General features: G+C 53.8%; 10 protein-coding genes across 12 annotated transcripts; 5 read left to right on the top strand and 5 right to left on the bottom strand.

The window, feature by feature from the left end:
* Positions 1-312: 312 nt before the first annotated feature.
* On the bottom strand, positions 313-4,008 carry PV07_06845. 2 transcript variants are annotated; one of them, XM_016393863.1, is made up of 4 exons: positions 2,653-4,008; positions 2,577-2,600; positions 1,410-2,524; positions 313-1,351 (listed from the first exon to the last, which is right to left on the bottom strand). In XM_016393863.1, exons 1-4 carry the CDS (start codon positions 2,819-2,821, stop codon positions 314-316), a joined length of 2,346 nt encoding a protein of 781 aa, XP_016247282.1. In that variant the 5' UTR covers positions 2,822-4,008; the 3' UTR covers position 313. The 2 variants fall into 2 exon arrangements, with proteins under 2 accessions (XP_016247282.1, XP_016247283.1); XM_016393864.1 differs by having other exon boundaries at positions 1,410-2,600.
* A 265-nt stretch (positions 4,009-4,273) lies between these two features.
* On the top strand, positions 4,274-5,824 carry PV07_06844 (uncharacterized protein). Its single transcript, XM_016393862.1, has 3 exons — positions 4,274-4,491; positions 4,545-5,152; positions 5,244-5,824. Exons 1-3 carry the CDS (start codon positions 4,431-4,433, stop codon positions 5,457-5,459), a joined length of 885 nt encoding a protein of 294 aa, XP_016247281.1. The 5' UTR covers positions 4,274-4,430; the 3' UTR covers positions 5,460-5,824.
* Positions 5,825-5,946: 122 nt separating this feature from the next.
* PV07_06843 (uncharacterized protein) lies at positions 5,947-8,388 on the top strand. The gene has a single exon (XM_016393861.1). It carries the CDS (start codon positions 6,041-6,043, stop codon positions 8,012-8,014), a length of 1,974 nt encoding a protein of 657 aa, XP_016247280.1. The 5' UTR covers positions 5,947-6,040; the 3' UTR covers positions 8,015-8,388.
* PV07_06842 (uncharacterized protein) lies at positions 8,277-9,464 on the bottom strand (the record flags this gene model as incomplete). Its single annotated transcript, XM_016393860.1, has 2 exons — positions 8,277-9,314; positions 9,403-9,464. The coding sequence occupies 2 exons, from the start codon at positions 9,462-9,464 to the stop codon at positions 8,345-8,347; spliced, it is 1,032 nt and encodes a 343-aa protein (XP_016247279.1). The 3' UTR covers positions 8,277-8,344.
* Positions 9,465-9,847: 383 nt separating this feature from the next.
* PV07_06841 (uncharacterized protein) lies at positions 9,848-11,048 on the top strand (the record flags this gene model as incomplete). The annotated part of the gene is made up of 2 exons (XM_016393859.1): positions 9,848-10,223; positions 10,306-11,048. The coding sequence occupies 2 exons, from the start codon at positions 9,848-9,850 to the stop codon at positions 11,046-11,048; spliced, it is 1,119 nt and encodes a 372-aa protein (XP_016247278.1).
* PV07_06840 lies at positions 9,938-13,902 on the bottom strand. Of its 2 annotated transcripts, none has more exons than XM_016393857.1 (6): positions 13,437-13,902; positions 13,145-13,354; positions 13,024-13,095; positions 12,649-12,968; positions 12,447-12,570; positions 9,938-12,397 (listed from the first exon to the last, which is right to left on the bottom strand). In XM_016393857.1, the coding sequence occupies exons 1-6, from the start codon at positions 13,603-13,605 to the stop codon at positions 11,655-11,657; spliced, it is 1,638 nt and encodes a 545-aa protein (XP_016247276.1). In that variant the 5' UTR covers positions 13,606-13,902; the 3' UTR covers positions 9,938-11,654. The 2 variants fall into 2 exon arrangements, with proteins under 2 accessions (XP_016247276.1, XP_016247277.1); XM_016393858.1 differs by having other exon boundaries at positions 12,447-12,552.
* Positions 13,903-14,971: 1,069 nt separating this feature from the next.
* On the top strand, positions 14,972-15,595 carry PV07_06839 (uncharacterized protein; the record flags this gene model as incomplete). The annotated part of the gene is made up of 1 exon (XM_016393856.1): positions 14,972-15,595. The coding sequence occupies one exon, from the start codon at positions 14,972-14,974 to the stop codon at positions 15,593-15,595; it is 624 nt and encodes a 207-aa protein (XP_016247275.1).
* Positions 15,596-16,405: 810 nt separating this feature from the next.
* PV07_06838 (uncharacterized protein) lies at positions 16,406-19,102 on the bottom strand (the record flags this gene model as incomplete). The annotated part of the gene is made up of 3 exons (XM_016393855.1): positions 16,406-17,346; positions 17,412-18,881; positions 18,934-19,102. The coding sequence occupies 3 exons, from the start codon at positions 19,100-19,102 to the stop codon at positions 16,406-16,408; spliced, it is 2,580 nt and encodes an 859-aa protein (XP_016247274.1).
* A 1,209-nt stretch (positions 19,103-20,311) lies between these two features.
* PV07_06836 (uncharacterized protein) lies at positions 20,312-23,446 on the bottom strand. The gene is made up of 2 exons (XM_016393853.1): positions 23,024-23,446; positions 20,312-22,975 (listed from the first exon to the last, which is right to left on the bottom strand). Exons 1-2 carry the CDS (start codon positions 23,358-23,360, stop codon positions 21,978-21,980), a joined length of 1,335 nt encoding a protein of 444 aa, XP_016247272.1. The 5' UTR covers positions 23,361-23,446; the 3' UTR covers positions 20,312-21,977.
* PV07_06837 (uncharacterized protein) lies at positions 20,569-21,728 on the top strand. Its single transcript, XM_016393854.1, has one exon. It carries the CDS (start codon positions 20,809-20,811, stop codon positions 21,580-21,582), a length of 774 nt encoding a protein of 257 aa, XP_016247273.1. The 5' UTR covers positions 20,569-20,808; the 3' UTR covers positions 21,583-21,728.
* Positions 23,447-23,482: the final 36 nt, after the last annotated feature.

Here is a 23,482-nt window from a genome sequence, read left to right as displayed (position 1 = left end):
CATGGCCTTGATGTGGACTAGTTTGACGACGACGATTGCCCGCTTCGAGCTGCCTTGGCCCTGCATGTCATCCTCGACTGGGTAAGAGGGGGGTGCCTTGAGACGGGGTCGGGTGGATATAAGCTTGGTTGCCGTCGTCGACACTTGCGCAGACGGAGCGGCGTGAGTCGCGTGAGTCTTGCGCGTTTGGGGATTAGGACAGGAGGGCAATGGGGAGGCGGTAGGTGTGTGAACGGTTGCGTATATATCTTCGTGGAAAAAAAAAATAGTATATAAAAAGACATTGGTGCTGGCAGGCCACATCTCGGCATGGCTAGATCAGCCAGTTGGCCGACGACGACGCCACCACCACTAAAAGGATCCCCAAGACCATGCTTGACAGGTTCCCGGCGCCAAACGCTAGCGACGCAGAACCATTCTGCTCCGACGAGTCGCTCTGCGTGGCGTCTTCGCCTGGGTTGTACCCGGTGACATTGACAATCTGACCTCCCTGGAACAATGTCTGGTTGCCGCTCAAGCTGCTGGGCTGATTCGTGCTGCCCGGGACACACAACGAGTACTTTTCTTGCCCATTCAGTCCAAACGCCTGCTCTGCCACCGTGTTCCAGATCGCCGTCACGTCAGACGCGTGAGCAGTCTGGTACCACAGCCTGCAGTCCGCTGCCTCATAGACAAACTGGAGCGGCGTCTGGGACTGATCATACTGAGCAATAGAATTGAGAAGGTTGACCTGGACAGCGGCCCCTGCATCGTTCCGAAGGAGTAGCGTGTCGGCCTGGTCCGCCAGGACTTTCAGTGCTGTCTGATTCGCCTCTTTGATCGCTTCCGACGAAGCATTCTGGTAAAAGAACAACATAGCCTGGTTGATATAATCCAAAGGTTCAACTTGGCACCCTTTGGTGCCTCCCATGGCCTGCATTGGCCCAGGTTGGGGTCGACCTCCGCCCGCAATTGACTTGACCTTACCCTGATACTTCAGCAGATGCAGGAAGATGGTGCAGGCCGACCCACAAAATCCATCCCCAAAAGTGACAATGTTCTCGGAAAGGAAAGGTTGGGGGGCAACTTTGGAGTTGTTGGCATAGCCCGAGACGACGATGCCGCCGGTGCCTTCGTCATAAGCGGCATTGGAAAGGTTGAGCTGATATTGGTGCGTGAAATTGTCACCGTGCACCTGGACAGGACCGAAATATTGTTCCCAGGATTGAAAAGGCTGCCCGCTATCATCGTCGATAGACGTGGCATCAAAGAGAGTGAATAGCCCGTCGTTATTCAAATCCTCAACATTGACAGGTTTCTGCTTTTCAGCCTGCTGAATGAGGGAAGTAATAAACGTCCCGAGGATGTTGACCTGTGGATACCGAGATTAGAACCAAGGCTGTCAGAACTTGTAAGACATCATGGCGTACCTGCTCATGTGCACGTAGCTGAGCCCCCAGATATGGCTGAACCGATGGGAACAATTGCTTAAAGATATCGTAGGCTACTATGATTGAGCCACCTACGTTCTGACTGACGTCCACGATGAGGTGGGTCTTATTAGCTTGCCGACATTGTTGCAAGAACCGCGTAAGGGATTGCTGTGTCGAAACTTGCGCCGTCTCGGACATTTCGTGGATCGCAAGAACAGCAACGCTTGGTTCATCATCCAGAAAGTAGCCAGCTAGCGAACCATCGTCGCTGATTGCGATGGCTGAAGGGTATTGCGGGATGAGGGCGGTAGGATCGGGCGCCGTGGTCGCGGTCGGCTGGGCGGGAGATGTCGAAGATGCACTCGCTGCTGCCATGGCCTTGGCCGTAGCATTACAGAAACTCTGGTAAAAGCTCTCGCCGTCGACCACGTTGGTAAAGTCCTTGTTCGTAATGGCTTGGATGGGAATAGATACTTGGCTCCCGTTCTTGAACTCAACCGCGATCGACGAACCCCAGAACCGACTCAATGACGGTGTGCTGAAGTAGCCGTAGCCGGCGTTGGTGGTCGCAGTGATGGTAAAGAACACACGGTTGTACAACGTGTCCAAGTCCTGATGAGTCATGGTCCCGTTGAAAGCCTTTTCACTCAGCCAGGAAACCGCTTCTGTTCCGTTAATCTTGACGATAGGAGAAGGCGTCCATCCTTTTGCTTCCTCTTGGGCTTGAGCCTTCAGGTCGAGGAGCGCGTAGATTTCTGGTAGCTGTTTACCATCACTCGAAACGGAAACTATGGGCACGTGGAGGTTGGCAAAATTAAAGACAGAGTAGGCATCTGGCGAGAAGGTGAAGTGCCCGTCGCGAACCGAAGTGATCAAATCGACCAGTTGGGTTTCGAAGTCAATTTCCTGGGTGATGGTCCCATCTTCCACCTTTGCGGTAAGCTCTTCCAATCCTCCCACTAGGTCGACCGCAGGGAATGGCCAACTTGCTGGTGGATCCTTTACCCAGGCTATGTTGCTCTGCCACTGCACCCAAGCTTTGAATCCGGTAAGTAGAGCAAGCGTATCCTCTTTGACCAAAGGAACCGATTGTAGACAGGCGTATGCCATATCTATTCGAAGCCATCAGCCACGATCGGAAGCGCCTGGATAAGGTCAACAAACCTGGAGGCATGGCGACATTGAGTGCTTTCGATGATGTCAGTAGATGCCAAGTACGTTCTTCAAGAGGTAGGCTTACCTGAAGGATTTGCCGACAGATATTGGCTTGAATATGCACTCACTTGAGCACATGGCTCTTGAGCGGTTGGTGTAGCGGTTGGTGTGGCGGTCAATGTGCCAGACTGAGACTCCACTGCAACCGTGAGAGCAAGCACGCACAAGGCGTGGAAAGTAGTTGAGGAAAACATCGCAAGGTCCAGATGGTGCAATCAGTATAGCAAGACATGGTCTTCATGCCGTAGGCTGGGCCTTATATATCGTGGGTGCATCTCACTCACAGCCTCCAGCCCCTGTTCGAAAGCCTCAACGGCATCCTGACACCACAGAAGCACACCTCTGTCGCTAACACAACTGAGATTCTTCCTTTCCTAGTGTACGCCATCTCGAAGGCTGAAGGGGTCAATCGATGCTGACCAGGTCCACAGCATCAATCCTTTGGTCCTTCGCGTGGTATTTGAAAGACGACAGAGACAGAACAACAGTTAATGTGGTTCAGCCGCAAGATTTCATCCGCGAATTGAAACAGAGCCATTTGACCCCATGGCGGCAGCTTGATTGGCAACGACAGTCAATGGTGTTTTCTGAGACCCGCTGTACCCATCCTCCAACACGGAAAGTCGTAAATACTTTAACGGGCCTTAGTTACCAACGACCATGTTAGTCTTTTCCACGCAGGATGGATGAGGCGTTAACCCTTCGCACAAGCCACAAGCGCGGGACAGATGGCTGCGCTGAGTGCAGCTTCTTGACGACTCACGACCAGTGAGATCCACCTTCAGCGCAATGTCCTAGCGGACACCTGAAATTACTTCTCTCCTAGACTGCCCGTAGGAATTGCTATAGAACGTGGCAAATAGGAAAGTCGTTTCGAACCAGATGGGATCCTGCATGTCGTATGACGGGCATATGTAAGCACTGAGATGGTCGGCCGTGTGACACACTCATTGTTGAGGATGTGGTCGGTCATTGATGCTCAACATTTGGTAGCAGCAGCAGGAGCGGACACTGCAGTCTCACTCTGGTGCATGGCGGTTGTTTCTTTGTCAATCTGTCTGGCATCATTTACTGCCTGTTATGCGCCGAGCGCCAACGATCTGTTGTCTGTTGGTCACCAACGAACCGAAATTCCACCGCATCTGTGTAGGTATTTCCCGACGATGACTCGAGCCCAGTTTCAGGCTGTGGATCGGATCTGCTGAATCACCCACCAAACACCCCGGCTCAAGGCCGAGTTGGCATCCTTCTCCGCAGGAGCGCCATTGCTGACAGATTGGGGCAATGTGCCAACCTGACTTGGACTAGTTGCGGACTTTGTGTCCCAAGGGAATTTTGCAGGTGCGGCGTCTCTGCTGTGGTGGAATTAAGGATCCTCGAGCGAAACGGGATTTTCATGTAGTCACACCGTGAAAACGACAAAATACCAGAAGAGCCTTGGTCGGGCTCCCAGAAGGATTCGTTCGTTGTCAGGTCATGCACCTCCATCGAATAAAAGCGCAGCACTCGTTGGGGGCCGAGACAGGGACCGTTCCAGCTGGAGGCGAAAACAGGAGTTTAGGGTCCGAAATGCGATTGACTAGGGCAGAATCGTCTTACCTCTCAGCCCACAAAGGGTTTCTCCTCTCTTGTAGGAATAGGATGCTCTCTGTATAATATAAGCATAATCCTCAGACAGATTGGGCTCTGTGTTGTCATCTCCTCGTCAGGCGCTTCTCATTCATTTGACTTCGAATTGGAAGGTCGATAAATTGCGCGTTTGATTGGTTCCGCCTGAAGGTCCTTTCGACATATCCAGGCACAATGGCGTACAACCAGAATCCAGGGGGCCAATACTATCCTCAACAACAATATGGCTCCAATGGTAACAAGAGAATGAACTTGGCTGCTTTACCTGTCCACAACTAATTGCGACAGTTCCATACCAAGACCAGAGCCAATACCAAAATCAATATCAAAATCAATACCCTCAGCAACACCAGCAATATCCACCACAGCACCAACAACAGCAACCACAGCATCATGCTCCTCAAGGGCCGCCGTCGGCCGCAGCATCATTCGATCAAAGCTGGCATTCAACTGTGGACGGCATCTCGTATTCAATCACTAACCGTGACACGAACGCCATGCTGAATGTGCGCATACCCCAAGGTGTTGTCATCAAGTCCAAACCCGGTGCCATGATCCAAATGTCTCCAACCGTCGTCCTTCAGGGAAAGGTAAAGTTTAGCATGAAGAAAATGTTCACTGGCGGGGAGATGGCTGAATCCATGTACACTGGCCCTGGCGAAGTGTCCCTGGCACCTACCTTGTTTGGCGACGTATCCGCCATCCCCATTCGCGGAGATGAGGGCTGGAACCTTGGAAAGGATGCTTTTCTGGCGTGTACGGGTGGAGTGGTGAAGGAGACTAAGAGCCAGGGCCTTGGAAAGGCCTTCTTCAGTGGGGAAGACCTGTTCATCTACCGCATTTCCGGCCAGGGCACTCTCTGGGTCACGTCTTTTGGTGCAATTGTCACCCGAGATGTAAGTGGACGGATGCTCTTTATTTCTCGCCAGGCTGGGCCCCTGTCCTTTGCTGTTTCTTCTTGTGAGACAGAGCTAACAAATCCAACAGCTTCAAGCCAACGAGCAGCACATTGTTGACAATGGTCACCTTGTTGCGTGGAACTGTCGATATGCCATTGAAAAGGCCGGAAAGGGAGGCGTTCACAGTATGACGACAGGCGAAGGTCTTGTCTGCCGATTTACAGGACCTGGCAGGATTTACATCCAGACCAGGAACCAGGACGAATTTGGGGACTGGGTAGCTTCGCGGAGTTCGAGTGCTTGATCTCAACCCAGGCCCTGATGATTGCCGATATCTAAGGCAAACATCTTGCTAGTACGCAGAAAGGAAAGCGGTGCCTGTGGCATCTGGATGTCTGGATATCTTTCTCCAGTAGAGTCTGTCGCTAGTTAGTGTGCCGTCATCTCGTGCTGATGGATGTGTCCTGACGCGGCGGAGGATAGACAGGAGGGAAACAATGAAAAACGCAGAAACATTGGCTACCGCCACCTTAACGATTGAATCGACAAGGAAACTCCGGTCTCGATAGAGGTGGATGGGACGCATGAGAGAGACACTAAAGGATGAAGATAAGATGTACCGGCGGGACTGGGATGCGCGAACTGCGTGAAATGTGAAATACTCCTCCGTTTCTATCTCCACGTGAAATCGCTGAATGCTTCGCCGGATAAAGCCCCAGAGGCCTCATATCAGCACGTGACTGTAAATTCAACGTCATTTTCGTCCACTCGCTCCGTTCAACAGTCCAAGTCGCTTCCCTGCCGATCTCATTTGCGCCTCTTGTCTTCTTTCCTTGCTCGCCTGCAGCGTCTGCCCTCCCAAGGGAGCCAGCCTTCTCTCGCAAAATGTTGGACGCCTTTGAGATCTTGACGACCTCTGGCGTCGTCTTGTGGTCGAGGTCCTCCTCCAAAATCGGCGCAGCCGCAGTCAACAGTTTGATCAACGATGTCTTCATCGAAGAGAAAGTCCGCCCGACCGCAACCAGCTCAAACAATCCCACGTACAGACACGACAAGTACACCTTGAAATATACACTGGTCAAGGATCTGGGTCTGATCTTCGTGGCCGTCTATCAGTCTCTCCTTCACCTTACCTGGGTCGACAAGTTGCTCGATGACATCCGTACAATCTTTGTCGAAGTCTACAGAGGTCAGCTGGAAGAACTCGACTACGCTGCTCTGAAATATCCCTTCGATCCGTTCTTCGATGAAGAGATGCGCCGATTGGATGAAAGCACCGGCGGGGCCATCACCAGGGAGCCGAGTCACGTTGAACTGCCGCTGGAAGAGAAGAAAACAAGCGCTGAAGGCGGGGACACTGGAGGACCACCACCGCCGGACGCACCGCAGCAGATTAAGGCACAGCCTTTGGCTGTGCCAGGGATCAGCGAGGATTCTCTCCAGAATACCCCTGTCCACTCACCCGATACTTCTCGTCCGACGACTCCTTTGCCAGGCGTTGCGCCGCATTTGTTGACGGAGAATGGCAGGCCACAGAGTCGTGGCTCTCGTAGAGCAAGAAAGGCTGCTCACGCCGCTGCTTCTGCAAATGTTTCTAGCGGAGACGAAGCCAGAAAGCACAAACCCGTCAAAACCAGCGCGAAGAAGGGCCGAGTTTGGGGGCCAGATGGTATTGCCGATGTGGAAGATGATGTGAGACTCGACTACTCTGCTGGCGATGTTGGCAACAATGGAGAGACTGGGATGCGGTCTCCGCCACCGGAAACCATTTCACAAGAGAGCTGGGGAACGAAGAACAAGCAAGGCCAGTTTGTCCTTAAAGATCTAGGCGATGAAGTGAACCACATCCTCAAATCGGCAGACGCCAACAAAGGCGAGATCAACGGGACTGGAAAATCGACCTTTGGTGCAATTTCAGGGTACTTCAGGAACATTGTAGGCGGAAAGACGTTGACGAAAGAAGACCTTGAGAAACCTCTGAAGTCGATGGAGGAACATCTGATCAATAAGAACGTCGCTCGTGATGCAGCTATTCGATTGTGTCAGGGGGTGGAGGCTGAAATGGTCGGCAAGAAGACAGGAGCATTCGAATCAATCGACGCAGCATTGCGCCCAGCCCTAGAAAATTCACTCAGAAAGATTCTCACGCCAAGGTCATCACTAGACCTCCTCCAACAAATCGAGACCGTTGCGAATCCAACCGGGGCAAAAGCGCAACCCCGTCCGTTCGTCATCACCATCCTGGGTGTGAACGGGGTTGGGAAGTCCACCAACCTATCAAAACTCTGCTACTTCCTCCTGCAAAACAACTATCGCGTCTTGATCGCTGCAGGCGATACATTTAGGTCTGGTGCTGTGGAACAATTGAACGTCCACGTGCGGAATTTAAGGGAGCTCACCGCTCGTGAAGGACTCGGTGCAGTCAGCATCTACGAACGAGGCTACGGCAAAGATGCAGCCAACGTCGCCAGAGATGCGGTAACCTTTGCAAAAGAGAACGACTATCAAGTCGTGCTTATTGACACGGCCGGACGAGCCCATACCAACACACAACTCATGGCCGCACTGGAGAAACTCGTCGACTTTGCGAAACCTGACTTGATCCTTCAAGTCGCAGAGGCACTGGTAGGCAATGATTCGGTAGGCCAGGCGCAGAATTTCACGAGAGCACTGGGTAAGAACCGTAAGCTCGATGGATTCATTGTCTCGAAGGTTGACACGGTCGGATCTGGAATCGGGACTATGATCAGTCTCGTTCATGCCACTTCGGTGCCAGTGCAATTCATTGGCGTCGGTCAGCATTACGGCGATCTGCGCCAGTTGTCAGTTCCTTGGGCGGTGAATATGTTGATGAACTAAATTCGGCCATGACGGAGATGACTGACGAATGAAACGGTCCCTCTCCGACCGACACGAGAAACGGTAAACAAAGCTGATGGAGATGTGAGTCTTGCGCTGCTGCAGATGCTGGGTGGCCATGTGAGAGAACCGGAGCGAAGAAGCAGCCCTACCCTGGATTCGAGGTAGGCCTTGACGATCAGATCAGCTTTAAGGGGCCATTCAGAAGTGCCATGCCAAGGGAAACGGACAGGAGACGGTATGGTGTCTCGCTGATCCTGCAGATAGATAAAATCGAACCAACAAAAATCGATGGGAAACCGGTTCCCCTCCACGTTCTTGAAACTGCATTCATCCTTGGTCGGTCATGTTTCTGTGAAGTTTCCGGAAACAAACACTCGCGACGCCCTGGCCCTTTTGCCCTGCAAACTCGAACACGGGGTACTTGATCGTATCGTAGACTTCAAACACCGCCCTCTCGCAGCCATCCTCCGGGATTCCTGTACCTTCACTACTGGCGACATCGGCACTCTCGCTGCTGCCGCCGCCTCCTGGGCTCGTGAACCAAGCAATCACTTCCGCCTCGGTCCAGTTACAGCTCGTGACCAGCAGAAAGCCGCCTGTTTTGACCATCTCCAGGACCTTGGCCGGGTAGAGTTCGCAGATGCGGCGCTGGCGGGTCGAGGCCCGGTCGAAGACGGTCGACGAGGAGAGCGAGATGGCGTCGAACGTGCCCTTGTCGAGGACGAGGTCGAATCCACCGTGGCCGCCGCGGGGTCCGAGAGGGGGCCACCACGGTTGCGAGCCGGGAGGGTCGTGGATGATGTCCAGGACCTCGAAGGTGATGTTCTCCATGTTTGAGTCCGTGGCCGTGGCCGTGGCCGTGGCGGTGGTCGACGCCGCGTACTGCGCGCGCAGCTTCCTCGCCAGCTCGACGCTCTTGGTCGAGTAGTCCACGCCGACCATGCGTCCCGTGTAGTGCCCCTGGAGACGCAGCGCGAACAGGGCGCTGCCGTTGCCTGTGCCTAGATCCAGCACCGAGGGATCGGCCGGGTCTCTGTCTCCCTCCTTCGATCCCGTTGGTGCGATGTAGTTCGGCGACAGCGGGAACGTCGTCGACGTCAGGAAGGCCAGTGTTTTGGCTGGCGCGCCGACGTCGTCGAACCACGAGTCAAGCTCCGAGGGATCAGGTGGTTGTTGCTGAGACTCCGTCGCGTGGTCATCCTCATCCTCGTCGCCGGCGCCGGCATCCTGCTCGGCTCCATTCTCGTCCTCAGACCCGACGCCATTTTCTAGATCGTTCTGGTAGTATTCGTCCCAGCTTCAATTGGGTGTTTGTCTGTTAGTTGCGTCCGTCGGAAGACTAGGCTTGGTAGAAGGGGGGGGTGAGGACGAAGAGACGCACTCACTACTCTTTGGTGCCCAGTTCGCTTGGTTCGAGGTGAACGGGGTGGGATTTCTCGTCAGCCATTTTTAGCTATGATATCTTATTGAAACATGTGTCCCGGTGGGAGAAGGCATCAGAACCTAAGAATTTGGTATATATTGGAGAAAGATTTCGGGCACAGCCTTTTCGTGCAGATCTAATCTTATCAAGGACCAAAAACCCCGCAACTCAGCCTTGCATGCAACTCGGCATCTTTTTTCTATGTTTCATGGCGGGCGTCTTTTCTTATTGCCTGTGGCATTTCCAATGGATGAACCGGGCTAGTGACATGCATATTGGACGCCATCCCAAGGAGTGGAAGATATCTCTGATGCGTGCTATCTTCCCTATAAGGTGATTTACCTGTGCACTTTTTGTCCGCGCACTTACATCCAATACACTACCACGGCGTTCCCTCCAAGGTAGCAATGTCCCTCCCGTCTGATCCGCAGTATGAACACATCCCCACGTCGACCCTCTCGAGCCTCGTCACCAATGACGTGAGAACCAGCCACGGCGTCCCGGGAGGCCATGTTACCTACCACTCGCAGAGGTTCGGCAAGATCGACTTGAGGGTCCCTCCGCACCCGGACATCGAGGAGGGGAGGAAGCTTTTCGCGCATTATCTGTGGCACGCAGCCGTGATTGCGGCGGAAGGGCTGGAGAGGGCAAGTTCCGACGCAGAAATTGGAGAGCGGGCACCGCAGGGGCAGAGCGACGGGGACGAAGAAAGAAAGATGACGGGGAACTGGCCAAAGAGATATTGGGATGTACGAGGGAAGAAGGTTCTTGAGCTGGGCGCCGGTACGTGAGAATTTCAATCTTGAGGTGTGGCAGTCAGACGCTGTTGGAACAAGGAACCCGGACTTCGCTCACTGCGAGACAGGGACGGCGTTGCCGTCCATAATTGCCGTCCTCTCGGGCTCGCTGTCAGCAACCATCACAGACCATCCATCGTCGCCCGCTCTGACCACGGGCGCCATCGAGCAAAACGTCCAGAGAAACGTTGTCGAACGACTCAAGTGGCCGGAAGCAGCAGGTGCCAGAGCCTCAACTTCGCCGTTGTGTTCGTCCACAACACTTATGCCGAACCGGGGGTCACCTGCGGTTGACATATTCGGCTACACATGGGGCATGGCAAAGATGTACCTGCCATCGCATTACGGCAAATCGGCCGAGCGACAGCCCAAAGACTTCGACCGAATCATTATCGCAGACTGTCTCTGGATGCCTGCCCAGCATGTCAACCTCGTGAAGACGATACTGCACTATCTCTGCCAGGAGCCCTCGCAACCAGTGAGTCCTGCCGAAAGTTGCGCGTTGGTGGTTGCCGGCTTTCATACCGGCCGCGAGATTGTGCGGCATTTCTTCGAGGTGGCTACCGGAGAATTCAACCTCCCGCCGCGACCGCCGTCAACAGAGCTGGGAGAGGATCATAAAGACAAGCTTGGGAAGAAGGATGAGGACGGAGACCCCGATAGACAAGAGGTCCAAGGCCGTCTGCGCGCCGCAGAGATCTTTGAGATCGACGCGAACGGCCTTCGTAGGCCCTGGGAGCCTGTCAGGCCAAAGGAGGATAACGACCAAGCCAAGAGGTGGTGTGTTGTAGCTGTGCTTGAAAGAAGATGAGAGAGCACAATTGATTCTCATGCGCAACAGGAGCCCGGTAAATGAGAGCCAGGGGGCGGGTGTCAGGTGCAGAAATGGGTTAAAGCCCCTGGAGCACACATCTCTCATGGTCTCCTGTTGTTTGCGTGCAGAGCTTTGTCACTCCATTTGAAATCGTCCCGAAGAGGAAGCTTTTGTTGTATTAGCCATACATATGCACGCTGGAACTGTTCATGCATCGCATGTGCCAATCCTGCAATCATCTCCTCGGCCCGGTATTGATGGCCAATCCCCGAAACATACCTTTACGTGCTGCAGCAAGTCATCCCTGTTTGTATGCAGAGTAAAATCATGAATCATCATTCCATCCCCACGACGTGTCGCGCAACCCTTCCCCATTCGAAGAGTCGTCATGACACCTGTTTCCAGTGACATCCCTATGCATTCAACATTCCCTCGGGATTGGGCGTAGCCTCCTAAGAGATGTTTTGGGAAATTCCAGTGAGCGCTTCCAGCCTGGGTTTCGCCCACTAAACGTTCATGTTACCGCCGCGGAGTCCAGCCTTTCGCCCAAGCGCCATACCAAGTGGAATACCATGTTTGCAAGCCAAGCTCCATTGCAAAACGCTAAAGTGATGGATTAAACCTGTCATAGTTATAAGGCGATGGTTGAGGGGGAGGATGGAGTTGGAAAAAGACTCGATCCGGAGGCGAATGTCGCGTGGCAGCAACATCCACAGATGAATAAGAGTTGGACGTCCTTGGAGCCTTGGGAGCTGGTCCGTCATCCTCTTCATCGCTTAGAGTTAAATCAATGACTTCGCGAGGTCTCTTCTTGCTGTGTCCTGATTGTTTGGCTGCTGAAGGAGCGGTGGAGACTTCTCGAGAAGACAACGGCGGTGTCTTGACACTGTGTGGTGTCAGTGTTTCGAGATTCGAGAGCCGGAAGCTGGGTCCATTGCGGATCTCCACTAGATCGCCATCGTCGTCATCGTCATCGCCGTCATCGTCATCAGATGGCGTTGGGTTGGACCTGCGAGAAGTAGTTTCGTGTTCGCTTTGGATGTGCCATGTCCCGTCGGGTTCGACGTTGACCGCCTCTACACTCTTTGGCGCTAGGTCCAGAATGTCGTTAACATACTGATCTAGGGCCAGCTGGTCCCAAGGCGCAGCTCTATTGCAGATGGGACATGTCCATGTAGGCGCTTGTTCCTGGAGTTGTAGATACAGGGCTGCATCGAAGCATTGCAGATGATTGCAGCCAATACCGCGACAGGGCGTTGTGATGCGTGTGTAACCGACGGGATCCTTCAAGGAAAGGACCATAGATGTAGCAACGATTTCATCTGGGTCTTCAGCTTTCCGACGCACTAGAATGCCGTAAGCTCCCGCACCAATGTGAAACCAAAGTAAACTCACTCTCCCGAATGACTTGATCTTTGGTGATCATGCGGCCTCGCCTGATCTCGGCGACCATCGCGCTAATCTGCTTTTGCAGGACTAGATTGACCACAATAAAGAATTTCTGTGCATTGGATTTGTCCTATTTAGTATGGATAGTCGTTGATGTGAGATCGGACACAAATGAAAAACGGGGGACAAATCGAACTATCGGGCGCACCTTTGTGGTTAGAGCATATATCATCTCGACCGTGTTCGGATAGTTGGCGGGCTTTTTCTTGAGGAGGCTCGTGATATCGGCAGGTCTGGTCGATCCAGGTCGGTTCTTCAGTCCTTTCAGATTCGCCTTAACCTCCATACTGTTGCATTTCAGCTCCACGTTGTGAGGAAATGCAATGTCAGAAGGTTCTCTCGGGTAAAATCCGGGCACCTCGGGCGCGCAGAATACCATGACACGGTATGATGGATTCTTTAGCGTCTCGATGGTTTCTTGGGGCAAAGCAACTGTGAGCCTTGCGGTGTCTCTGGTCGACTCTCGCGCTAGATTTCTGGTCAGTAGGTGCGCTCGCTTCTAGTGTGGAAACACCAAACCCACCTTTGCACTCGTACATTTGAGTGAGCGGTCTGGCAATGACGTAGAAAGGCGAGGTTTTGAAAGTTATTCGGCCTGCTTTTGGTCAGAGCCTCTTCCTCTTTCACAGAGCGACCTCCCATACCTGAACCAAACAACGGGTTGGAGGGCATGTTGTAGGAAATGTGAGCATTCGGTGAGGAAAACTGCGGTGAGGCTGAAGAGGTGGGCGTGTGGTTCGAGTAATGTGGATGGTAAGAGTTGCCGTTCTGATAAGAAGGAGGGACACCTCTAATCGTCCCACGTATTCGGTTCAGCGCGGGCATGTCTGCTGCATTGCGCAGCTTCTCGATATCTGCAGATATGGAGGTCAGGGTAAGGCAGAGGGAGGCAGTTGGCAGGCAGTTGGCAGGCAGTTTGGAGGGGACTTAACATACGGGCTATTGTTCTGATTTGCAGCTCACTCTTGACTCCAGACAATGGCAGGCCTTCGCTGCGCAGTACATTCTTCAACTTCTCGACAGTTAGGGTTTTCACTTGGGCAATCAGTGCTTGCACATTTTCCTGCGCCTGGGCAGGCATGTAGTCCGCCATGGTGCCTGCCATGGTTTGATGGCGTCCTTCTTTTTGCTCTTTACAAGATGGCCAGACAGGGAGGAAGTGTGGGATTCAGGCTGGGACTATCGGTGGCAACGACGTCGAAACATGGTCGGAGAAGAGGGCGAGAGCGGGCGAGAGCGAACTTGCGCGCAGTCGCAACCTCTCCGGACGCTCTCTATGTGCGCCCGTCCGTGGCCCAGCCGAGAGGGAGCGGGGATAGGGTGAGAAAGGAGTACAGATGGTGAGGTCGGGCTACATTTTCCCCCTCGGAGGAAGAAGTTGGCAAAGGAGTGAGGTTGCTTGCCGTCGCCGAGTCGTCAAGACGCCGCAGTCACTGGCTGGTCCGCTGGATTGCGAATCGGCGTAACCCCGGCAGTTTGACTGGCCGAAAAAATCCATGGACTTTATCCCACCTGCCCACCGCATGCCTGCGGTCAATTCTGCTACGATTCCTGCAATTCACTCAACTGGTGGGACTCCCTCTTTCAAAGCACACCGTGCAGTCAAGCAATCATGGCCAAGTCTGCCAGGGCCTCTGTGGTCAAGAAAAATCACCGCAACCTTCGTGCTAAGGTGTATGGCCCTGCCTCTGATGCTCGCACTGCTCGATTATCTGCAAAACTCCAGGAGCTGGCACTAAAACCAAAACCAGAGACTGAGAAGGCCATGGACGTGGATGACGGTGCCGAACAGGCTGCAGGAGACGAGCCTCGTAACACCAACTCCGAAGGTACTTTCGTTCTCCTTCCAAAGATCCAAACCAGCACTGACCTCATCACGCAGCAATGGATGTCGATGCACAAGTAGCGGGCATGAAACTGCTCAAGTCGTCGACAGCTCGAGGCCAATCCAGTCGTCGCACAGTCCACAAAGTCTCCAAGAGGAAATCCAAGCACTCCGTTGTTTTTCCCTCGGAAATCGCCAGGAGGAACAAAATGGCTAGAAAAAAGACCCGACGATGAGGAGGAAAGCAAAACCCGAATACCGTATGCATGCAAATCAGCATGACGGTCTCTTCAACGAGGGGGACGTGGCTGCCCAGATCTTGGACCTGGATTGCCGCTGGACTGCTTTGTGCTTGCCAATTACTCGACCTCTGCTCCTGCATTCAGCAAGCCGGGGCTCAAATTCACGAGGGCGTTCTACCTGCGAGCTAGCTGCCGCACTCTCTCCGCCCATCAGAGAAGGATACGCATATACATCAGCCATCCATCGTTCGGCTTTGGATCCATCGTTAGGAACACAATCTTACTGTCTATCTTTCAGTATCACAAGACTTGGGAACGTCCCTTTTCTACCGCCATCTCATTATTCCGCCTGTGGACTTGGTGTCTGGCAACGCCTGCTCATTAAACAAACCTAGACGCTCGAAATGGACGACCTTCCTATTATGAGCCCTCGCACCCCGACTGGCCCAATGGGCTGCTTGAACTATCCTCCGGAAATTCTGAACCAGATTTATCACGAGCTCTTCGTCGACGATAGCCAGGTCCTATGCTTCCTCTGCTCTACAGATCCGGCCTTGCACACGATTGATTTGAAACAGGCGGTCAACACGTCTCAAACTTCAAGTACCTGTGATTTAGACTGGACTCACCTTTACGATGCCCGGTATTACGTCGACAGCAAAGGCCTTTCAGCGCAGTTTCTCCGTGTCTGCAAAAGAATTTGGAGAGCAGGTACCGGGGTGCTCTACGGAAACCTGACGATCGCCATGCGATGGACACCAAAACCAGATCCTTGTCTAGGCCCTTTTTTCCGACGCAATACCCAATATGTTCTTGCCTGCGCCAAGGTTATTTATCCTCGGAGCAGCGAGCCGTGGCCCATAGTCAGCAAGGAAAGGAATCCGTTCAACATTTTGCACTGGGGTGTTGCGCACCCCTCAGAAAGTTGGGAACTGGACAGACAAACAATGAGACGGGTACGCGAGAAGAGATTGTCCGAGACAGGCAGGAGGAGTCTCAGAATCAGGGCCAGATCGGCCAGTTTTTGATCCAGCATCGCCGCCGAAGTCATGTCCAAGGCACTTCTCCCTCGCTCCAAGAACAATATGTTTTGTATTGAAAAGTGCCACATGCGTATTTGAGACGATGGACTTAGCTTTCAGGGAGTTCTCAGCACTTATGATGCACACAAACAATGCAAAATGTTCATTACCTCTGTGACGTCGTCCTTTGACGGCTTTGTACCAACCTTGCGACTACGCCAATTGCTGAACCCTCGTCACCCCGTCTCTTCCCTATCCTGATCGTACTCGCTTGTCAGTTACGATATATGAAGGCCGGTCGAGGAGACGCGGAGATACTTTGCTGTCCTGTCTTTGAGAGAGAGGCGAGAGGGAGGGGAGCGGATCTGCCATGGAGAGCACGGGCAGGTAGGTCCATTGCGACCGGGAAACGAACCATTTCCAATCTCCCTGTCCCCTATCGAGAACCCTGCATGGTCTCCTGGACGAATGCCCAAGTACAGATGATGCAGCGCGAACTGGAGGTTCAAGAAAAGGCTCAATCTCATCCGGGCAGCCTTGTCGAGGGTATCTACGGTATTTTTCTGCAGCCTGGGCACCAATATGAATATGACACAGAATAGATTGATGGACCGTAGCAGGTATGTATGTATCAACAACGACTCGGGTAAAAGACTTGAACACGCCGCTTGCCCTTCGCCTCGCCATTGTCTCCTTTTCTTTTCCTGTGGGGGGTTTTCTTCTTATGAATTCCGAGAGACAATGTCCCTTGACACATGCGTACATGCATAGATGCATACATACATTCATACCGACAGACGCGCAGAGATCGAACTTTCACCACGTTCGAAACCTCAAGCCCCGCCTGCTCGTCTTGCCCGTCGTGGCGAACCTGGCACTCCCGCTCCCGGTGGTTAACTGGTAGACGTTCAATTTGGCGCTGGCGCCGCAGTTCTCGGCGGGGTTGCCGGAGCAGGTGACGTTGCAGTCGGCGTCGCCGGCGGCGGACAGGGCGGCGCCGTTGATGACACCCGCGGCGTTGCAGAAGCACTGGTTGCCGTTCTCGACGCCCATCCAGCTGTAGCCCTTGGCGAAGCAGAATGCGGCGCAGGCCTCGACCGTCAGCGTCGCCGAGGTGGTGGCCGCGGAGCCCGTCTTGTCGGTGCTGCCCAGCGCGCGCGCCCCGTTGCCTTCGTTGTAGCACCCCACGTACCCGTACTGCGAACCGGGCTGGTTCGGCACGTTGGCCGGGTTCGGGTTGGTCGGCTTGACGTACAGCGTGTTCTTGTACAGCGAGATGGCGTTGGGCCCGCCGCACACCTCGGTCGTGTTGCCCGCGCACTTCATGCTGCATTTGGACGAGGCCAGGGGCGTGGACGACGGGCTCAGCACGCTGCCTGCCAGGCATTGCGAGGCGTACTCCACCCCAAAGTACTGCAGGTTGAGCTGTTGCGCTTGCTGCGCGCAGAGGTCGATCGTCATCGACGTGCCGGCCGTGAAGAGCGCGGTCAAGGCCCGTGTCGGGGTCGTCTCGCTGTAGCAGCCCATCGACGTAATTCCTGTCGCGGCGGGGACTGTGCTAGCGGTCGAAGAGGGTGCGGAAGTTCCGCCGGTACCAGTGCCGGTCTGGCTTCCAGCGGGTGGCTGGTAGTTTCCTAACGACCACACAGAGAGGCGAGAGCCTCCGCCACAGAACTCGGTCTTGTCGCCTGAGCAGAAGGAGGAGCAGGCCGACTGTGGGGCCGTAGCGGTGCTGATGCTGCTTCCACAGTAACATTCTAGGAGAGTTCAAGTCAGTCAAACGGGACTAGGATGGGGGAAGAATGGGCTGTTTTTAGCTTACCTTGACTATACTCGGTGCCGAAGAACGCAGAGTTGGTCTTTGAGCAGAACGCAGCACAAAGCTCCAGGGTCATGCCGGTGCTGTTGGAAAACGACGCACCAGACAGGGCTCGACCTCCTACCCCCTCCACATAGCAGCCTTGGTATGTCGCATTTCCACCACCCGGGACAGTCATCACCGTTGAACCAGCTACAGGTGTCCCCTTGATCGCCGGACCCGAGTACGTGGTGTCATTCCATATCTGCATGAGGCTCTGTCCACCACAATACTCGAACTGATTGCCGCTGCAGATCATGTAATCTTGTTGCGAACAGTTGAGCGGGCTCTGCAGCGGCTGCGTCAGCGAGCTAGCGCAATAGCACTGGGTCGAGTACTCCATTCCGGCCATAAAGTAGCCATTTTGCTTGCAGAAGGCCGTGCAGCTCTCGATAGACATGTTCGTTTGACTGGTGTAGCTCAAACCGGCCAGAGGGCGAGGCGTGCTTGAGTCGAGAGCACAACCCATGTACTGCCAGCTGCCTACCTTTTGACCGGGAATGGCGACTGAACGGTTCATCCAGTCTTGATTTGGAATGTAATTGAGAGTGGGTTGAACAGGACAGATGTTTTGAGTGGCACGCAAAGGTCCGCCTGTGGGGGGGTTGCAACCCGGAAGCACCTTCAAAAGACCGTGAACAGTCTCGTTGACGATAGCGGCCTGTTCGGGACAATTCTGGTTGAAATACGGGTCCACGGACGCTTGAAGCGGTGGACACAGACCGATCTGGCCATCGTTAACGGCATTGGGACCCATGCACTGGTCAATGGCAGAGTCCAGGACATCGACGTCCCAGCCATTCAAGAAGTCACCATGGAAGCCATAGCCAGTTGTGTCGCCCTGGGAGAAGACGAACATTCCACCATCGGATTGGTCGACACTGTTCACGGAATAGATAACTTCGAAGAACAAGTGGGGGAGTAGCTTCGGGTGATCAGGTGGGCAGATGCCATTGTCCATTCCAGAGAGATACGCCACGTGGCTTTGGTCAGTCTTGTATAGGTTGACACCGTCCCAGCAGCTTTGGAAATGTATCTGGGCACGAAGACCTGAATCACATTTAGTGGATTTGAAGCCTGGAGTCTCTGGCTGGGGTCCACTGCTGTCCAAGCAAGCAAAACTGACGCGGTTGGAAACCGGAGTCCCGCCGTAGGTCTTGTTTCCATAGGTCATGGTGTTGGGGTCGAACGATCGAGCCGCAGCATCGCCAGAGAGCATACGGAACCCAGGTGGGAAAGGAACCATGTTGGCTACATCCACGCCACGATCCAAATAGTACACGACTGTGCCGTCATGTGGGACTTCCTCGAATGAGCCATTGCGGTGCCTGTAGTACAGATTTGGTGTCCAGTAAGCGCTCTTATCTTTCTGAATGCTGCAAGAAGTGCAGTAAGAGGCTTGCAGGCTGTCAAACGTCGATGTGGTGTTGATGTCTACTCACGGTCAGTGAGGCTCTTTCTCCAGATCTATCAAGCCAATACTTACTGTTTGGTCCAGCAATGGTATGACAGTGACCGGAAATGCCGCCGGGGTTGACGATGGGGTCGACTCTGCCTACCTGGACGGTTCCACAGACCATACGCCAGAAGGCAGAGACATGGCCGAAGGCCAAGCTGAGCACGATGGCCAGGAAGGCGCCTTGGACGTTCTTCATCTTGATCACGTACGACAGACCTCACACAGCGATGGGGGCCAGTCTGGGAGAACAGAAGAAAACGGCAGAAGGAAAGAGCCTCGTTTTGTCCCTGCAGTTCACGGGCAAAGGAGCAAAGATGCTTTCTGGCTGCTTTGGGGTGTATCCCCCGCCGCAATGGGCAAGCTCAAGCGCCGCCAATTGGTAAACGAACAAGAGGGAGCATATCGGCGACCTATGGGAGGATCTCCGAGGTTCGCATGCGGTGGTCTGGAGACAAAAACAAAGACGCGAGGGAGAACATTCGCAAGCAGCATCACGCACGTGGTAGTAAAATTGCAGAAGTGACAATGAGGTCCGAGAAACGCTTTGTTTGGTAGGTGAGATCTGGACCGGGTGACTGGCATTGTGAAGAAGTGGACTCCATGAAGTCGACGCTGGTTTGCGTAAGCTTGTGGAGAAGCCCATCACATATTACTGAGAGGTTGCGTATTCTGTGCTTGATTGGAACAGAAGGGGAACAAATGGTAGCGCATTCATGTGCCGGGGACGTAAGGGTGAGAGGTCTAGATGAAGGCCAGGAATGTGCAGCCTTGTGGTGTCAGAGTGAACAGGGCATATCCAGTCACGTGATTGGACAAGGCCACGCTTGTCCGCTTCCTGTCTAGCGTGTCACGGACGCGTGCCCAGTGCTCACCACGCGTCGGGCTGCTCGAGATCGCCAACCTGGATCAAGCCAATTTCCCTGCAAGCTCATCCCTGAAAATTGGAGCCCTAGGCTTGCATTGACGCAAAGCTCGTGCTCGCAACAGGAAAGCTTGATGGATTGAGACCGCTGCAACTGGCCAGACTTTTGACCAGGTTTTCGATAACAAATTCTCCGACGCCAATCGATACTTTTATCCAGTAGCTCAGCCGGTCCATGTTCGAAGGCGGGATCAACTGCAGCAGCCCAGGGACCAACTACTGCATGACCGTTGAGTAGGGACTGGGCCAAAAGGTCGGTGAGGATCGAGGAGCACCGTGGCCGATCGAAAGACAGAGGGAAGTGGCCGGGGCTCAGTTGTACTCGTAAGATCACCGGCCAGACATGCGATGGGCATGGACTCGATTCACACATCCCACCTGCAATCACTCTTGTCCTCGTAGACGAAATGACGCGTTTTGGCTAGCAGCACGACTACTCGAACAAGAAACAGACCTGATTTAACAGAGTCAGATGACGAATGGGGCTGCACCAGTTCTTCACGGTGAGGGCTGCTGCTGTCCTCACTTTCAACGGGGGCATGACTTGGGACTCTGGGCACCAAGCTAGGCACCGCTAGGCACCGCTAGGTAGTCCCGGTGCTTAATTAGGTGTTCAAACGGGGCGTGGCTCGGTGGGTGGCTGCCACCCATGCACGCTGCGGCCCTGCGTCGGGCCTTTTCTTCCCGGCGCCTCTCGCAGATCCTCCTCCTCCTCGAATCCCTCTTCTGAACACCTGCGTCTGCTCTACCTGTGCGCACAGGCCTTCGGTCTCCGTACACACACATCAGCAAGAACACACCCCTGCGTTCTCAATCTTCATACAACGATCTCCTCTCGAGCTTCAGACCATATCTACGAATACTTGCGCCCGCAGTTCCCGTCCTGATTGCCAGCCTTCGCGTCCGCACAATTCCTGGCGCATCTCTCTCGACCGCCGCAGACCGCTTTGCATTGCACGACACCTCGCGGCGCATTGACCATGCTGCTCCCATCCGCATTCTCGTGCGATGGCGGCTTGCAACCCCAACTCAGACTTCAAAGACCTAAGCTCCCATCCTTCGGCGCATATGAACCCCAGTACTCTACAAATGCGCGCCCGAGCCCGCTATCCTCGAGTTGCCGCGCTTTGCAGGCCATCCTCGGAGCCCCTGCCGCGATCCAGTCCACCCAACCAGCTCAGCCGCTGGACTTGGGGAACCCCTTTGCGCCCGCTGAAGAAACCATTCCCCCTCGAGAAGCACAGGCACCGCCGCCCAGACGCGCGAACAAGCGACGGCGCAGTGATTTTGAGGAGGACATGATTTCCGCTACAGATGTACTCATGGAAGATTGTCAACGCACACCTCAGCCAATTCGGACTCCAAAACGACGGCGGAAAGTCCCTCTCTCCATGCCGATGGGTCTCTCGGCAGATGATTTCCGTGCGCTGGAGACACCTGCCGACGAGGTAGAGCTCGACATGCCCATGATCAGCCCTCACAACCATATACCCTCCGACCAAGATTCGGCTTACGGGTCATCTCCATCAGTGGACGACGCAGAATGGACCGAAGACGATGACCGGATGCTGGTAGAGACAGTGCTCGAGAAGCTGAGACTGTCAAAACGCGATTGGAATGACTGCGCAAGGAAACTGGGCAAGGACAGAGATAGCCTTGGGAGAAGGTGGAGCTTGCTAGTTGGGGAGGGTAATGTTGGCTTGAGAAGAGGCGGCAGAATCTCAAGGACGAATTTGGACATTTCGAGTTGGTGATGGCTCTTTGCTGATATTGATGGCATAGACTGGTCCCAAACACTTCTTGCTTGTATAAATATCCTTTTCCAGCTCCAGCGAACTGGCATTTAGTAGGTATATCACCGAGATAACATTGGCTCAGATGGCAGCCTCGACTGTATTTCCTTGTCTTTCCTGTCCGGCATCTTTCATGTCTCCTTGATTTCCACCGGGCAGCGCATTAGAGGTTGAGCGAACATGCAATTTCCGGGGTCGAGAGTAGGCATCGAAGTCGTTGGTCGTGGTACTGTTGGGGAGAGACTTTTTCAGAGGGGATCCGGACTGACGCTGTCATTTCCGTCCTTTCCGAAAGACATATTGGAGAAGTTGCTCCCAGTCGTCCAGAGAAATGCTCCAAGGGGCCGAAACTCTCTTTAAAATCGAATTTCATAGCTGCCAGCTTTCGTCATGTAGCGGACCCATTTGACACTGCTGTAGTTGTTCTTCTCAAAGACTTTCAAGTATCGCACCAGCAGCCCGGAGCTCGTAAACATGAGTAAGGAGAAGGTCATGCTCAAAGGAGGTCGCGACCATGCCTTATGATTCGTCATGCTCGTGAGGTGGGCTTCGGCACTGAGCACAAATTCGCTGCCACCAACGAACCGGGCAATCTTCCACACGATGCAGTTGTTTTCTGGTTCGTACTTGGCCTTCCCTTGAGTGGTCCGTTCTGTGATGTTGGCGGTGTTCAGTGGGGTAGGAATTCTGACTACCACATTGGTCGCGAACAGTTTGCTACCATAATTGGCCTTGACGGCAATGCTGTATTCCACCTTTGTGGTGCCAACTTCACGGACAATTGCGTGCACCTTGAATGGCAGATTGACGTTCTCGACAGCTCGGTAGCGCATCAGCTCGAACTCTCCGTCGGGCGGGACAAACGATATGGTCCGGTCCGTCTCAAACTTGCCGAGTTGCACACACTGGTGGAATTGACAATCTTCCAACGTGACAGAGCCAGCTGCTGCCCGTGTAGCCTTGCGTTTTCCCTCTTGGTTTCCGATGGGACCGTCTAATCCATGCGCAATTTGACCCACCACCAACTGGTCGTTGAGACCGAATTTGCACTCTGGTGTTCCACTGAGGTATGCCCTCATGACAATCTGCCCAGTGACATCCGCACGAAGGACGGTACCGGTGGCACTCATGAGCAGATTCACGTCCTCAATGACATCCACAAAGGCTTCGTTCTTGCGGTATTTGATGTCTCCTCTCCTCCATGACTGAGCGCCCGTGGCTTGCATTGTGATCTTGGAAGTGTCGCTCGGAGGTGCGGAGACCGATCGAATGGCAGAAGAGATGTTGTCTGGGGTAATGTACATTTTGAGGACATCTATATCCGTGTTTTGAGGGTAGCCAAAGTCGAGGATTTCTATAGAGATGTTAGCCAGCACTCCTAAATTCTAGGTGCAAAGTATACCATCAAGAAGCTCGTAGATGAGGACAAAATTATTCTTGACCGCTTCTTCGTCGAATTTGCCAAAGTATTGCTTTCCCAGCGCGATGAATTTGTAGACGAACTCGAACACAACGGCGGCGTTGGCATTGCTCTTTGTGACCGCCACGAGATAGATGTTTTCGTGTTTCACATGGCTGAAAGTGGTAGAGCCCAGGGTCAGGATGGGCGATCGAACTTGAGCATTGGAGATGACTTGAATGCGGAAGATGTCTGCCAATCGAGGGCGACAGTCAGGGCGGAACGCTCTGAATATGAGATTCTCGCCTTTTTGATTGAAGAGGAGTATCCCACTCAACATCTTGAACCTCTCCACGGCCTCAGAGGCCGGAACAGAGACGTTGAAGTCACTTGGCTGACATGAGAAATGAATGGTTTGGATCGTCGTTGGAGAGTGTGAGACAGAGCAAGGTGAACGTGAGG

This window comes from Cladophialophora immunda, assembly GCF_000835495.1.
Source record: "Cladophialophora immunda strain CBS 83496 unplaced genomic scaffold supercont1.4, whole genome shotgun sequence".
Lineage (NCBI taxonomy): Eukaryota > Fungi > Ascomycota > Eurotiomycetes > Chaetothyriales > Herpotrichiellaceae > Cladophialophora > Cladophialophora immunda.
The sequence above is the reverse complement of the archived record's forward strand: the minus strand, read 5'-3'. Positions and strand labels throughout refer to the sequence as shown.

What these genes read in the sequence shown, in the direction of transcription:
- PV07_06837 (XM_016393854.1), top strand. Translation starts at nt 20,809, where the DNA reads ATGCTGCTCCCATCCGCATTCTCGTGCGATGGCGGCTTGCAACCCCAA.
- PV07_06843 (XM_016393861.1), top strand. Translation starts at nt 6,041, where the DNA reads ATGTTGGACGCCTTTGAGATCTTGACGACCTCTGGCGTCGTCTTGTGG.
- PV07_06840 (XM_016393857.1), bottom strand. Translation starts at nt 13,605, where the DNA reads ATGGCAGGCACCATGGCGGACTACATGCCTGCCCAGGCGCAGGAAAAT. An exon ending in CAACCCGTTGTTTGGTTCAG is followed by an intron (nt 13,096 to 13,144) that starts GTATGGGAGGTC and finishes GACCAAAAGCAG; the next exon opens with GCCGAATAACTTTCAAAACC. An exon ending in TCAAATGTACGAGTGCAAAG is followed by an intron (nt 12,969 to 13,023) that starts GTGGGTTTGGTG and finishes CCAGAAATCTAG; the next exon opens with CGCGAGAGTCGACCAGAGAC.
- PV07_06844 (XM_016393862.1), top strand. Translation starts at nt 4,431, where the DNA reads ATGGCGTACAACCAGAATCCAGGGGGCCAATACTATCCTCAACAACAA. An exon ending in ACAACAATATGGCTCCAATG is followed by an intron (nt 4,492 to 4,544) that starts GTAACAAGAGAA and finishes TAATTGCGACAG; the next exon opens with TTCCATACCAAGACCAGAGC. An exon ending in GTGCAATTGTCACCCGAGAT is followed by an intron (nt 5,153 to 5,243) that starts GTAAGTGGACGG and finishes CAAATCCAACAG; the next exon opens with CTTCAAGCCAACGAGCAGCA.
- PV07_06845 (XM_016393863.1), bottom strand. Translation starts at nt 2,821, where the DNA reads ATGTTTTCCTCAACTACTTTCCACGCCTTGTGCGTGCTTGCTCTCACG. An exon ending in CAATGTCGCCATGCCTCCAG is followed by an intron (nt 2,525 to 2,576) that starts GTTTGTTGACCT and finishes GGCTTCGAATAG; the next exon opens with ATATGGCATACGCCTGTCTA. An exon ending in AGCTACGTGCACATGAGCAG is followed by an intron (nt 1,352 to 1,409) that starts GTACGCCATGAT and finishes CGGTATCCACAG; the next exon opens with GTCAACATCCTCGGGACGTT.
- PV07_06836 (XM_016393853.1), bottom strand. Translation starts at nt 23,360, where the DNA reads ATGTTGAGTGGGATACTCCTCTTCAATCAAAAAGGCGAGAATCTCATA. An exon ending in CATCTACGAGCTTCTTGATG is followed by an intron (nt 22,976 to 23,023) that starts GTATACTTTGCA and finishes ACATCTCTATAG; the next exon opens with AAATCCTCGACTTTGGCTAC.